This window comes from Callorhinchus milii, unplaced genomic scaffold (assembly GCF_018977255.1).
Source record: "Callorhinchus milii isolate IMCB2004 unplaced genomic scaffold, IMCB_Cmil_1.0 Scaffold10, whole genome shotgun sequence".
Classification (NCBI taxonomy): domain Eukaryota; kingdom Metazoa; phylum Chordata; class Chondrichthyes; order Chimaeriformes; family Callorhinchidae; genus Callorhinchus; species Callorhinchus milii.
In genome coordinates, this window is record NW_024704751.1 from 1 (window position 1) to 12568 (window position 12568).

General features: G+C 53.6%; 1 protein-coding gene across 1 annotated transcript; it reads right to left on the reverse strand.

Moving 5' to 3' along the window:
* Positions 1-243: 243 nt before the first annotated feature.
* Positions 244-11133, reverse strand: LOC121849767 (adenylate cyclase type 3-like; the record flags this gene model as incomplete). Its single annotated transcript, XM_042338543.1, has 6 exons — positions 244-406; positions 978-1105; positions 1573-1684; positions 2757-2887; positions 10049-10198; positions 10936-11133. Coding segments are annotated over 6 exons (882 nt in total), but the record flags the coding sequence as incomplete, so codon positions are not given.
* Between the last annotated feature and the right edge of the window lie 1435 nt (positions 11134-12568).

A 12568-nucleotide genomic window follows, 5' to 3' on the forward strand; every position in this document is an offset into this window, starting at 1 on the left:
AGACGGAGTGAGAGAGAGAGATGGAAGTGAGTGAGAGAGAGAGAGACGGAGTGAGTGAGAGAGAGAGAGACGGAGTGAGAGAGAGAGAGAGACGGAGTGAGAGAGACGGAGTGAGTGAGAGAGAGAGAGACGGAGTGAGAGAGAGAGAGAGACGGAGTAAGAGAGAGAGGGAGAAATAGAGAGACGGAGTGAGAGAGAGAGAGACGGAGTGAGAGAGAGAGAATGAGAGAGAGAGATGAGGCTTTACCCGGGAACACCACCAGCTTCCAGTATGTTAGCGAGTGTCACATCTGTTGACCACACGTCATATTGCCAGTTGCGCTGCCCCAGGACCCCCCCCAGCACTGTCCCTGTGTGGATCCCCACACGCATGTTCACCTGTGTCTGCGTCTTCTCCCGCACATACCTGTAACACACAGCGCAACGACTAGCATGTGTCTAACATGCCCCCCCCACACAGCCGCCCCCCCCACACAGCCGCCCCCCCAACACAGCCGCCCCCCACACACAGCCACACAGCTGCCCCCCCACACAGCCGCCCCCCACACAGCCGCACCCCCCACACAGCCGCCCCCCCAACACAGCCCCCCCCACACACAGCCACAAGCCGCCCCCCCACACAGCCGCACCCCCACACAGCCGCCCCCCAACACAGTCCCCCCCAAACAGCCACCCCCCCCACACAGCCGCACCCCCACACACAGCCCTCCCCCACACAGCCACTCCCACACAGCCACCCCCACACACACAGCTGGGGCGGGGGCCGGGGCGGGTGCCGGGGCCGGGCCAGGGGCCGCGGGGGCCGGGGCGGGGGGCTGGGGCGGGGGCCGGGCGGGGGGGGGGGGGGCCGGGGCCGGGCCAGGGCGGCCGGGGCGGGGGGCGGGCGGGGGCTGGGCGGGGGCCGGGGCGGGGGCCGGGGACCTGAGCGGGGGGCTGGGGCGGGGGGCCGGGGCGGGGGGCCGGAGCGGGGCACTCACGAGATGGCGTCCACCATCGCGAGGCCCATGGAGATGGAGCAGGCCGTGTGGTCGTTGCGGGTCACTGGCAAACCACAGATGCAGTAATAACAGTCTCCCAGGATTTTGATCCGCAGCTGATGGTGTTTCTGAGGAGAAAACTCTGATCATCGTCGTCGCTTGGGGGGAAGGAGGAAATGAGAGAGAAAGATACAGAGAGAGAGAGAGAGAGAGGGAGGCAGGCGTGTGCACCATGTAGCACATGTGTCACATGATGGAGTCCTGTAGCTCAGTGGTTAGAGCACTCGCTTTGCAAGCGAGAGACCTGAGTTCAATTCCAGGCAGAGGGCGAAACCTCGGGCAAGTTTCCTTACTCCACACAGAGCCTAATAATAATCCCTCCAAAAACCCAAAATAATAAATTGGTCATTTTCAATCTACGACTGTTTGTGGGACATTGCTGTGCGCAATTGGCTGCCGCGTTTGCCACAAATATACAGTCAATTCACTTTACAGTGTGTTCTGTGAAGCGCTTTGGGACGTCCTCCCGACGTGAAAAGCGCTATATCAAATGCAAGGATTATTATTATTATTATTATTATGTGTTCAGACTCACCGCGGCCAGTTTATCAAAGCGAGCGAAGAGCTCATTGAGTAGTTTGACCAATTCCTGAGCACTGCACGAGGAGGAGAGCTGAGTAAAGCCAACAATGTCAGCAAACAGGATACTGCGGAGAGAGAGAGGGAGAGGGAGAGTGGGGGGAGGGCGGGAGAGAGAGCGATGGGGGAGAGAAAGAGGAGGCGGGGGAGAGGGATGGAGAGAGGGAGGGAGAGCGAGGCGGGTAGATGGGGAGAGTGAGTGTGTGATGGAGAGTGAATGAGAATGACTGAGGCAGTCTGTCCTGTGCACACAGGGACAGGCACAGGGTCACAGAACCAGACACACAGGCACACACACACAGACAGGCACACACACACACACACACACACACACACACACACAGACACACAGACACACACACAGACACACAGACAGGCACACACACAGACACACACACAGACACAGACACACACACACACAGGCACACACACAGACACACACACACAGACAGGCACACACACAAACACAGGCACACACACACACACACACACACAGACACACACACAGACACACACACAGACAGGCACACACACACAGACAGGCACACACACAAACACAGGCACACACACACACAGACACACACACACACAAACAGGCACACACACACACAGGCACACACACACACACAAACAGGCACACACACACAGACACACACACACAGGCACACACACACACAGGCACACACACAGGCACACACACAGACACACACACACAGACAGGCACACACACACAGACAGGCACACACACACAGACAGACACACACACACACACAGACAGGCACACACACAGACAGGCACAGACACAGACACACACACACAGACAGGCACACACACAGACACACACACACAGAGACACACACAGACACAGACACACACACACACACACACAGGCACAGACACACACACACAGACAGGCACACACACACAGACACAGACAGGCACACACACAGACAGACACAGATAGACACACACACAGACAGACACACACATAGACAGGCACACACACAGATAGACACAGACAGACACACACAGAGTGTGAGAGTGCTTGTTATTATGCCTGACGTTCATGTGTTAGTCATGTTATTGCCTGATGTTCATGTGTCAGCGCACGTCATCTGTCCCTCTCATGCGTGTTGGTACCTGACATTCTCGTGTCGGTACATGTACATGGTGTTGAACTGCTGCAGTTGCTTGGATTCCTCATCTTTCTTCATGTCCTTCAGCATCTCGTCCGCGATGTGCTTCGGGAGAATGGAGAGCAGCAGGCACTCCTGTAACACAGGGAGAGGGAGTCAGAGAGTGTGAGACGTGGGGGAGAGAGAGAGAATGACGGGGGGGGGGGGGGGGGGGAGAGAGAGAAGAGAGGAGGGTGGAGGGGAGAGTGAGGGAGAATGAGACAGGGGGGCGGGGAGAGAAGAAGAATCTTAAAATTAGAGCCAGGCCATTTAGAAGTGAAATTATGAAGCAGTTTCACTCACAGGTGAATGGAAATCTGGAACACTCTCCCCCAAAGGGCTGTGGATTCTGGCTGACCCATTAGAGATGTTTGTCATGGCCGGGGTACTGAGGGATACAGGGTAAAGGGGGGTAACAGGAGTTGAGGTCCAGATCAGCCTTGATCTAATAGAATGGTGAAACATTCCATTAAGGGGCTGAATGGGCTTCTCCTGTTCCTATGAGATGGGAAGGGAGGGGGTGGATGGGTATCACAGAATCATAGAATTATACAGCATTCGGCCCATCGTGTCTGTGCGGCTCAACCCCACTCCCCCCCACTCTCCCCATAACCCTGATCAACCCCACTCCCCCGCCCTCTCCCCATAGCCCTGATCAACACAACATAATATAACATAACATGTAGGAGCAGGAGGAGGCCATTCGGCCCTTCGAGCCTTCCCCGCCATTCAATCATGGCTGATCTTCTAATCTAACTCCAGCTAATAACCTGACGCTGCCTTATCCCCATATCCCTTAATCCCATTTGCAATAAGAAATCTATCTCAGTCTTGAATATGTTCAAGGACTGAGCGTCAACAGCCCTTTGGGGTAGTGAGTTCCATACATTCACTGCCCTTTGAGTGAAGAAGTTCTTCCTCAACTCAGTGCGAAAGGGTTGGCCTCTGATTTTAAGGTTGTGACCCCTGGTTTTAGTTTCTCCAACCGGGGAAACAATCTCCCACTATCTACTCTATCATGGTCTTTGATGATCTTATAGGTTTCTATAAGATCCCCTCTAATTCTTCCATATTCTAGAGAATATAGGCCCAAATTGGTCAGCCTATCCTCGTAACTCATCCCCTTCATCCCTGGTACTAACCGAGTAAATCTACGCTGCACCCCCTCCACGGCAAGTACATCCTTCCTTAAATAAGGAGACCAACACTGCACACAGTATTCCAGGTGTGGTCTCACAGGGCCCTATACAGTTGCAGCGAGACTTCCCTACTCTTATACTCTAATCCTTTCATAATGAATGCTAACATACCGTTCGCCTTCCTAATTGCTGCTGCACCTGCAGACTAACTTTCTGTGATTGGTGTACAAGGACACCCGAGTCCCTCTGGACACTAACACATTCCAATCTCTCCCCTTCTAAAAAATAACCCGCTCTACTGTTTTTGCTCCCGAGGTGGATGACTTCGCACTTCCCTACATTATACTTCATCTGCCACCCACCTGCCCAATCACCTCACCTATCTATGTCTCGCTGCATTTCTTTAATGTCGTCCTCTGTGTTGACACTTCCTCCTAGTTTTGTGTCATCCGCAAATTTAGATATATTAACTTCGATGTCCTCATCTAAATCATTGATGTAGATGGTAAACTGGTCACATCCCACCAATCTGAAAAGGACCTGTTTATCCCTACTCTTTGTTTCCTACCCATTAACCATTCCCCAATCCACGTTAATATGCTCCCCCCAATTCCATGGGCCCTTATCTTTTGGACTAACCTTTTATGCGGCACCTTATTGAATGCCTTCTGGAAGTCCAAATAGACCACATCCACTGATTCACCCTTATCCAGTTTACTGGAAATGTCCTCAAAAACCTCTACGCGATTTGTCAACCATGACTTCCCTTTTGTAAAGCCGTGTTGACTTGGGCCTAATGACATTGTGCCCTAAATACCGCACTACCACATCCTTAATCAACAATTCTAAAATTTTTCCTCTCACTGATGTGAGACTAACTGACTATAGTTCCCCATCTTTTTATCTTTTTTAAATAGTGGTGTGACATTTGCGATCTTCCAATCCATGGGAACTGTTCCAGAATCCAAGGAATTTTGGAAGATCAGACACAAGGCCTCCACTACCTCATAAGCTCCTCCTTTAAAACCCTGGGATGCAGACCATCCGCACCGGGGGATTTGTCACCTTTTAGTGCTAACAGTTTCCTGAGCACCAATTCTCCACCAATGAACATTTCCCTAAGTTGCTCCCTGTCCTCATCCCTTTGGTGCATCTCTATTGTTGGTGGACTTGTTGTGTCTTCTCGGGTGAAGACAGATGCAAAGTACCCATTGAGGGCCTCTGCCGTGTCCTTATCCCCCATTACAACTTCTCCCGTCTCTGACTGAAGTGGACCAACATTTACCCTCACAGCCTATTCCTCTTAACATATTTGTAGAAACTTTTACAATCAACCCCACTCTCTCCCCATAGCCCTGATCATCCCCACTCCCCCGCTCTCTCCCCATAGCCCTGATCATCCCCACTCCCCCGCTCTCTCCCCATAGCCCTGATCATCCCCACTCCCCCGCGCTCTCCCCATAGCCCTGATCAACCCAACTCCCCCACTGTCTCCCCATAGCCCTGATCAACCCCACTCCCCCGCTCTCTCCCCATAGCCCTGATCAACCCCACTCCTCCGCTCTCTCCCCACAGCCCTGATCAACCCACTCTCTCCCCGTAGCCCTGAACAACCCCACTCCCCCACTCTCTCCCCATAGCCCTGATCATCCCCACTCCCCCGCGCTCTCCCCATAACCCTGATCATCCCCACTCCCCCGCGCTCTCCCCATAACCCTGATCAACCCCACACCTCCGCTCTCTCCCCACAGTCCTGCGAACTTGTCCTTCCCAAATAACTATCTACTTCTCTCTTAAAAGTTGTTTTCGAATCGGTTCCCACCGGCCTTTCAGGCACTGCATTCCAGATCCCAACAACGCGCAGCGTGGAAACATTTCTCCTCCCCTCCCCTCTGTTTCTTTTAACAACTATTTTAAATCTGTGCCCTCGGGTTACCGACCCACCCGCCAGTGGGAATAGTTTCTCCTGTTCACCCTATCCAATCCCCTCATCATTTTGAAAACTTCTATTAAGTCTCCTCTTAACCTTCTCTACTCCAAGGAGAATAATCCGAGCTTCTCTACCTCTCCTGATCACTGAAGTCCCTCATTCCTGGTACCATTCTGGTCAATCTCCTTCACACCCTCTCCAATGCCTTGACATCCTTCCTAAAGTGTGGGGCCCAGAACTGCACACAGTCTCTCGCTGAGGCCTAACCAGTGTTTTATATAAAGGTTCATCATAACTTCCTGACTTGTGTATTCTATGCCCCTATTTATAAAGCCTCGATTGCCGGACGCTTTTTTAACAGCTTTATCTTCCTGTCCGGCCTCCTTCAAGGATTTACTATATGAACCCTCAGGTCTCTCTGTCCCTTCACCCCCTTTAAGATTGTACCATCAGCTTATATTGCCTCTCCTCATTCTTCCTCCCAAAATCATCACTTCACATTTCTCCACATTAAACTCCATCTGCCACGTGTCTGCCCATTTGACCAGTCTGTCTATGTCCCCTTGCTGTCTGCTCCTATCCTCCTCACTGGTTACTCCTTTTCCTAGCGTAGTATCATCTGCAAACTTGGAAATTGTACTCCCTATACCCAAGTCCAGGTCATTTATATAGATCACAAACAGCAATGGCCCCAATACCGACTCCTGGGGGACACCACTGCACACTTCCCTCCAGTCAGAACAACAACCGTTCACCACCACTCTCTGCTTTCTGTCTCCCAGACAGTCCTGTATCCGCTGTCCCTGTCCCTTTAATACCGGGGGCTTCTATTTTGCTTACAAGTCTCTTATCACTTTATCAAACCCCTTTTGAAAATCCATATAAACCATAAACTGCACTAACTTCATCCACCCTCTCCGTTACTTCAACATAAAACTACCATATTTGTTACATGATTTGCTCTTAACAAATCCATGTTGGCTGTCCTTTATTAACACATATGAAGTGAACATTTATTTTGTCCCGGATTATAGTCTCTAGAAGTTTCCCCACTACTGACGTTAGGCTGACTGGCCTGTAGCTCCCGGGTTTATCCTTCTGCCCCTTTTTGTAAAGGGGAATAACATTTGCAGCCCTCCAGTCCTCTGGCACCACCCGGTGTCCAAGGAGGATTGAACGATTGTGGCCGGAACCTCCGTTATTTCCACCCTTACTTCCCTCAGTAACCTAGGATCCATCCTGTCCAGACCGGGTGACTTATCTACCTTGAGCACCATCAACCTTTTTAGTACCTCCTCTCAGTTTATTCTTATCCAATTTCTCTCCCCTCTCCTCCAATACTGTGGCATTGACTTCATTCTCTTCTTTTGTGAAGACAGATGCAAAGTACTCATTCACTACGCCAGCCATACCCTCTGCCTCCACAAGAAGATTTCCCCTTTGGTCCCTAATTGGACCCACTCTACCTTTGACTAACCTTTTATTCTTTATATGCTTACAAAATACCTTAGGGTTCCCTTTTATGTTACCCGCTAATCTTTTCTCTCTACAATCTCTTTGCCTCTTATTTCCTTATTCACTTCTCTTCTGTGCTTTCTATCTTCTATTTGATTATCTTCTGTATTTTAAACCTGACATTTATCATAAGCCTCCTTTTTCTGTTTTATTTTAAACCCAATTTCCTCATTCATCCAGGGAGGTTTGGATCCCCTTTGTGGGAATGTATTTGTTCTGTTCCCAAACTATTTCCTCCTTGAAGGCTTCCCATTGCTCGTGAGCTGTTTTACCTGCCAATCTTTCTTTCCAGTCCACCTTGGCTAAGTCCCTTTTTAACTCACTAAAATTAACCTCTTCCAGTTGAGTATCTTGACCTTTGATTGTTCCTGGTCCCTTTCCATAAATACTCTAAACCTAATGATGTTGTGATCACTGTTGTCCAGATGTTCTCCCACTGAAACCTGCTCCACTTGCCCCACTTCATTCCCCAGCACTAGATACAGCACTGCTTCCTTCCTTGTTACGCTGGAAACATACTGATCCAGAAAGTTATCCTACACACATTTCAGGATTCCTTCCCCCTCCTTGCCGTTTACACTGTTATTTTGCCAGTCTATGTGAGGATAATTGAAGTCCCCCATTATCAATACTCTATTGGTTTTGCATCTTTCTGAAATCTGCTTCCAGAGTTGCTCGTCTATCTCCTTCCCACTATTTAGTGGGCTGCAGTATACACCTAACAGAGCAACAGCTCCTTTTATGCTCCTTAACTCTAACCAAATAGATTCTGGTTTTGGACCCTCTAGCACATCGTCCCTTTCCAGGGCCGTAACCGTGTCTTTAGTCAATATTGCCACCCCCCAACCCCCTCCTTTTTTCCTTCACTATCCCTCCTGAATATTCAGCTCCCATTCCTGCCCTTGTTTGAGCCAGGTTTCCGTTATTGCCACTACATCATAACCCCATGTGGCAACTTGAGCCGCAGCTCACCAAGCTTATTTGTCACACTCCGTGCATTTCCACACATTCATTCCAAGACTGACTTTGTCTGTTCTGTATTTCTCCTCTGGTCTAATCCCTCCTTTTTCTGGATTACTCTTTGCTATTGCCATTGCTATTCGTCTCTCCCAGCCTTCTATGTAACTTGTTTGTCCTCTCGAATGCTACATCATGATTCCCTTCCCCACTCGAAATTTGTTGTGGTCTCCTTATTTAAGAAAGGACATACTTGCCTTAGTGCAGCATAGATTCACTAGGTTGGTTCCTGGGATGAAGGGGTTGACCTATGAGGACAGGCTGAGTAAACTAGGCCTATATTCTAGAATATAGAAGAATTAGAGGTGACCTTATAGAAACCTATAAGATTCTTAAGGGTCTTGTCAGGGCAGATGCCGTGAGACCGTTTCCCCTGGTTGGAGAATTTAAAACTAGAGGTCATTGTCTCAAGATTAAGGGTCAGCCTTTTCGAACTGAGTTGAGGAAACATTTCTTCACTCGGAGAGTAATGAATTTGTGGAATTCTCTACCCCAGAAGGCTGCAGATGCTCAGTCCTTGAACATATTCAAGACTGAGGTTGATAGATTTCTAAAGGATAGAGGGATTAAGGGATATGGGGATAGGACGGGTAAATGGAATTAGGTTAGAAGATCAGCCATGGTCTTATTAAATGGCGGGGCAGCCTCGAGGGGCTGAATGGCCTACTCCTGCTCATACGTCTCATGGTCTAAATCCTTCCCCACTGCACCAGTTAACTTCCCTGCGAGGACATTCATCCCAGCCCTGTTCAGGTGTACACTTGTACAGGTCCCACCTACCCCAGAACTGGTCCCAATGATCCAGGAAACCTGAATCCCTCCTTTCTGCACCATTGCTCCAGCCATGCATTCATGTGTTTGATCCTGCTGTTTTGATATGCAACCTAGGCGTCAGGTTCAACCCCCAATTATCCTTTCTCCCCCACATCCGGTCCCTCACCAGCGCTGCCTTTTTCCACTCCGTCGCATCGCCCGTCTCCGCAAATACCTCTCCCCAAAAGCCACTGAAACTCTGTTCCATGCGTTTGTCACCTCTCAGCTGGCCTACTCCAATGCCCTCCTCGCCAGTCTCCCATCCACCACCATCCATAAAACCCAACTCATTCAGAACTTGCTTTTGACTCCACTCCCCAGAGGTGTCATCACTCTGACCAATATTCAGTACAGAGAATCGGTTTGCGAGTGCCACATTCTCAGGGGATTTCTGCCCGTCCCCTCTTCCTTCTGAACCCTCTGTGGCTGTGGGGTGACCAGCTCCTGAAACGTTCGATCCATGAACTATTCAGCCTCCCGTATGCTATATAGTGACTCCAGCCTCTCCTCGAGCTCAAAACCCTGAGCTCAAGCTCAAGCAGTCGGAGGCACTTCCTACACACGTGTCTGTCCAGGGCACACAAGGCGAACTGGAGTTCCCACATGGCACACATTGTGCATGCAAGCAGTCTCAGCTGGTTCCTGTCGGCCATGTAATAGGACATCACTCCCACCGCCATCATGCACGTTTTATATTATTTTAATATAAATATTATATATTTTATAATTATGCATCTCTTTCCCCCTCTGCACCAAATTCCCACTCTCACCAAATTCCTTAACAGAATTCTCACTCAGTTCCCTCCTCGAGCTGCGGGGCTCTCTGGGTTAGTGGGGACTCACTTGCTGTTGGCTCTGCTCCTGCAGATTGAGTTTGACCTCGAGGGCCTGGCGAGTCTCGAGGAACGCCTTGCGATGCTTCCTGTCGGCCATGTAATAGGACATCACTCCCACCGCCATCACACACGTGTACAGCATCACATCAGCCAGGAGCTGCCAGAGACACACCAGTCACTGGGGGCCTGGCCCCTCCCCTGGGCCTGGCCCTCCCCCTGGGCCTGGCCCCGCCCCTGGGCCTGCCCCTCCCCCTGGGCCTGGCCCCGCCCCTGGGCCTGCCCCTCCCCCTGGGCCTGGCCCCGCCCCTGGGCCTGCCCCTCCCCCTGGGCCTGGCCCCACCCCTGGGCCTGCCCCTCCCCCTGGGCCTGCCCCTCCCACTGTGCCTGGCCTCTCCCCCTGGGCATACCCCCTCCCCCTGGCCTTGCCCCGCCTCTGGACCTGGTCCCTCCCCCTGGGCCTGGCCCCTCCCCCTGGGCCTGGCCCCTCCCCCTGGGCCTGGCCCCTCCCACTGGGCATGCCCCCTCCCCCTGGGCCTGGCCCCTCCCCCTGGGCATGCCCCCTCCCCCTGGGCCTGGCCCCTCCCACTGGGCATGGCCCCGCCCCTGGGCCTGGCCCTCCCCCTGGGCCTGGCCCCTCCCACTGGGCATGCCCCCTCCCCCTGGGCCTGGCCCCTCCCCCTGGGCATGCCCCCTCCCCCTGGGCCTGGCCCCTCCCACTGGGCATGGCCCCGCCCCTGGGCCTGGCCCTCCCCCTGGGCATGCCCCCTCGCCCTGGGCCCCCCTCCCACTGGGCATGGCCCCTCCCCTGGGCCTGGCCCCTCCCCTGAGGGACATGGTCCCCTAATTGGCCGTGCCCGGGTCCCGCCCCCCGGGACCTGGCCCCTCCCCGGGTACCTGGTGGCCGAGGCCGGGGCCGGGGCCGGGCGCGGGGCCGCGGCTCAGGCCCAGGAGGACGGTGTGGAGGCCGCAGGAGAGGCCGGCGAGCAGCAGGATGTGCGGGAGGCGGAGCGGCAGAGTGCTGAAGAAGGAGAAGGTGAAGAAGGCCTGCCAGCCCCCCGCCCGCCCGCCCGCCGCCCCCAGCCACAGGCCGCACAGCAGCGGCGGCACCGCCAGCACCCACAGCCCGCGGGAGGCCGCGCCCCGGGCCGGGCACAGGCCGCACCTGCCGAGGCCGAGCAGCAGGAGGTGAGCGAGCAGCCCGAGCCCCGGCAACAGGCCTCCCGCCCCGGCCCCGGGCCCCAGCCCCAGCCCCGGGCCCGGCCCCGCCAGCACCGTCCACACACTGTACAGGGCGGCGGCCAACAGCAGCGCGAGCACCGAGGCCTGGCGCTGGCGGCTGAAGGAGGCCCGACACAGAGCCTCCTGGGCCCCGGGCACCGCGCCGTCCCGCCCCCGCTCCCCCCGCCCCGGCCCCCGCCCCGGCCCCGGCTCTGAGGGCAAACTGGCCGAGCAATCAGCAGCCGAGCCCCGGGCCTCCCACGCCATCTCCCCCACCCCCGGGGAGTCTGTGTGTCTCTCTCTCACACTGTCCCTGTGTGTGTGTGTGTGTGTGTCTCTCTCACACTGTCCCTGTGTGTGTGTGTGTGTGTGTGTCTCTCACACTGTCCCTGTGTGTGTGTGTCTCTCTCTCTCACACTGTCCCTGTGTGTGTGTGTGTGTCTCTCTCACACTGTCCCTGTGTGTGTGTGTGTCTCTCTCTCACACTGTCCCTGTGTGTGTGTGTGTCTCTCTCACACACTGTCCCTGTGTGTGTGTGTGTGTGTGTGTCTCTCTCACACTGTCCCTGTGTGTGTGTCTCTCTCTCTCACACTGTCCCTGTGTGTGTGTGTGTGTCTCTCTCACACTGTCCCTGTGTGTGTGTCTCTCTCTCTCACACTGTCCCTGTGTGTGTGTGTGTGTGTGTCTCTCTCACACTGTCCCTGTGTGTGTGTGTGTGTGTCTCTCTCACACTGTCACTGTGTGTGTGTGTGTGTGTGTCTCTCTCACACTGTCCCTGTGTGTGTGTCTCTCTCTCTCACACTGTCCCTGTGTGTGTGTCTCTCTCACACTGTCCCTGTGTGTGTGTGTGTGTGTGTCTCTCTCACACTGTCCCTGTGTGTGTGTGTCTCTCTCTCACACTGTCCGTGTGTGTGTGTCTCTCTCACACTGTCCCTGTGTGTGTGTCTCTCTCTCTCACACTGTCCCTGTGTGTGTGTGTGTGTGTGTCTCTCTCACACTGTCCCTGTGTGTGTGTCTCTCTCTCTCACACTGTCCCTGTGTGTGTGTGTGTGTGTCTCTCTCACACTGTCCCTGTGTGTGTGTCTCTCTCTCTCACACTGTCCCTGTGTGTGTGTGTGTGTGTCTCTCTCACACACTGTCCCTGTGTGTGTGTGTGTGTGTGTGTCTCTCTCACACTGTCCCTGTGTGTGTGTCTCTCTCTCTCACACTGTCCCTGTGTGTGTGTGTGTGTGTGTCTCTCTCACACTGTCCCTGTGTGTGTGTCTCTCTCTCTCACACTGTCCCTGTGTGTGTGTGTGTGTGTCTCTCT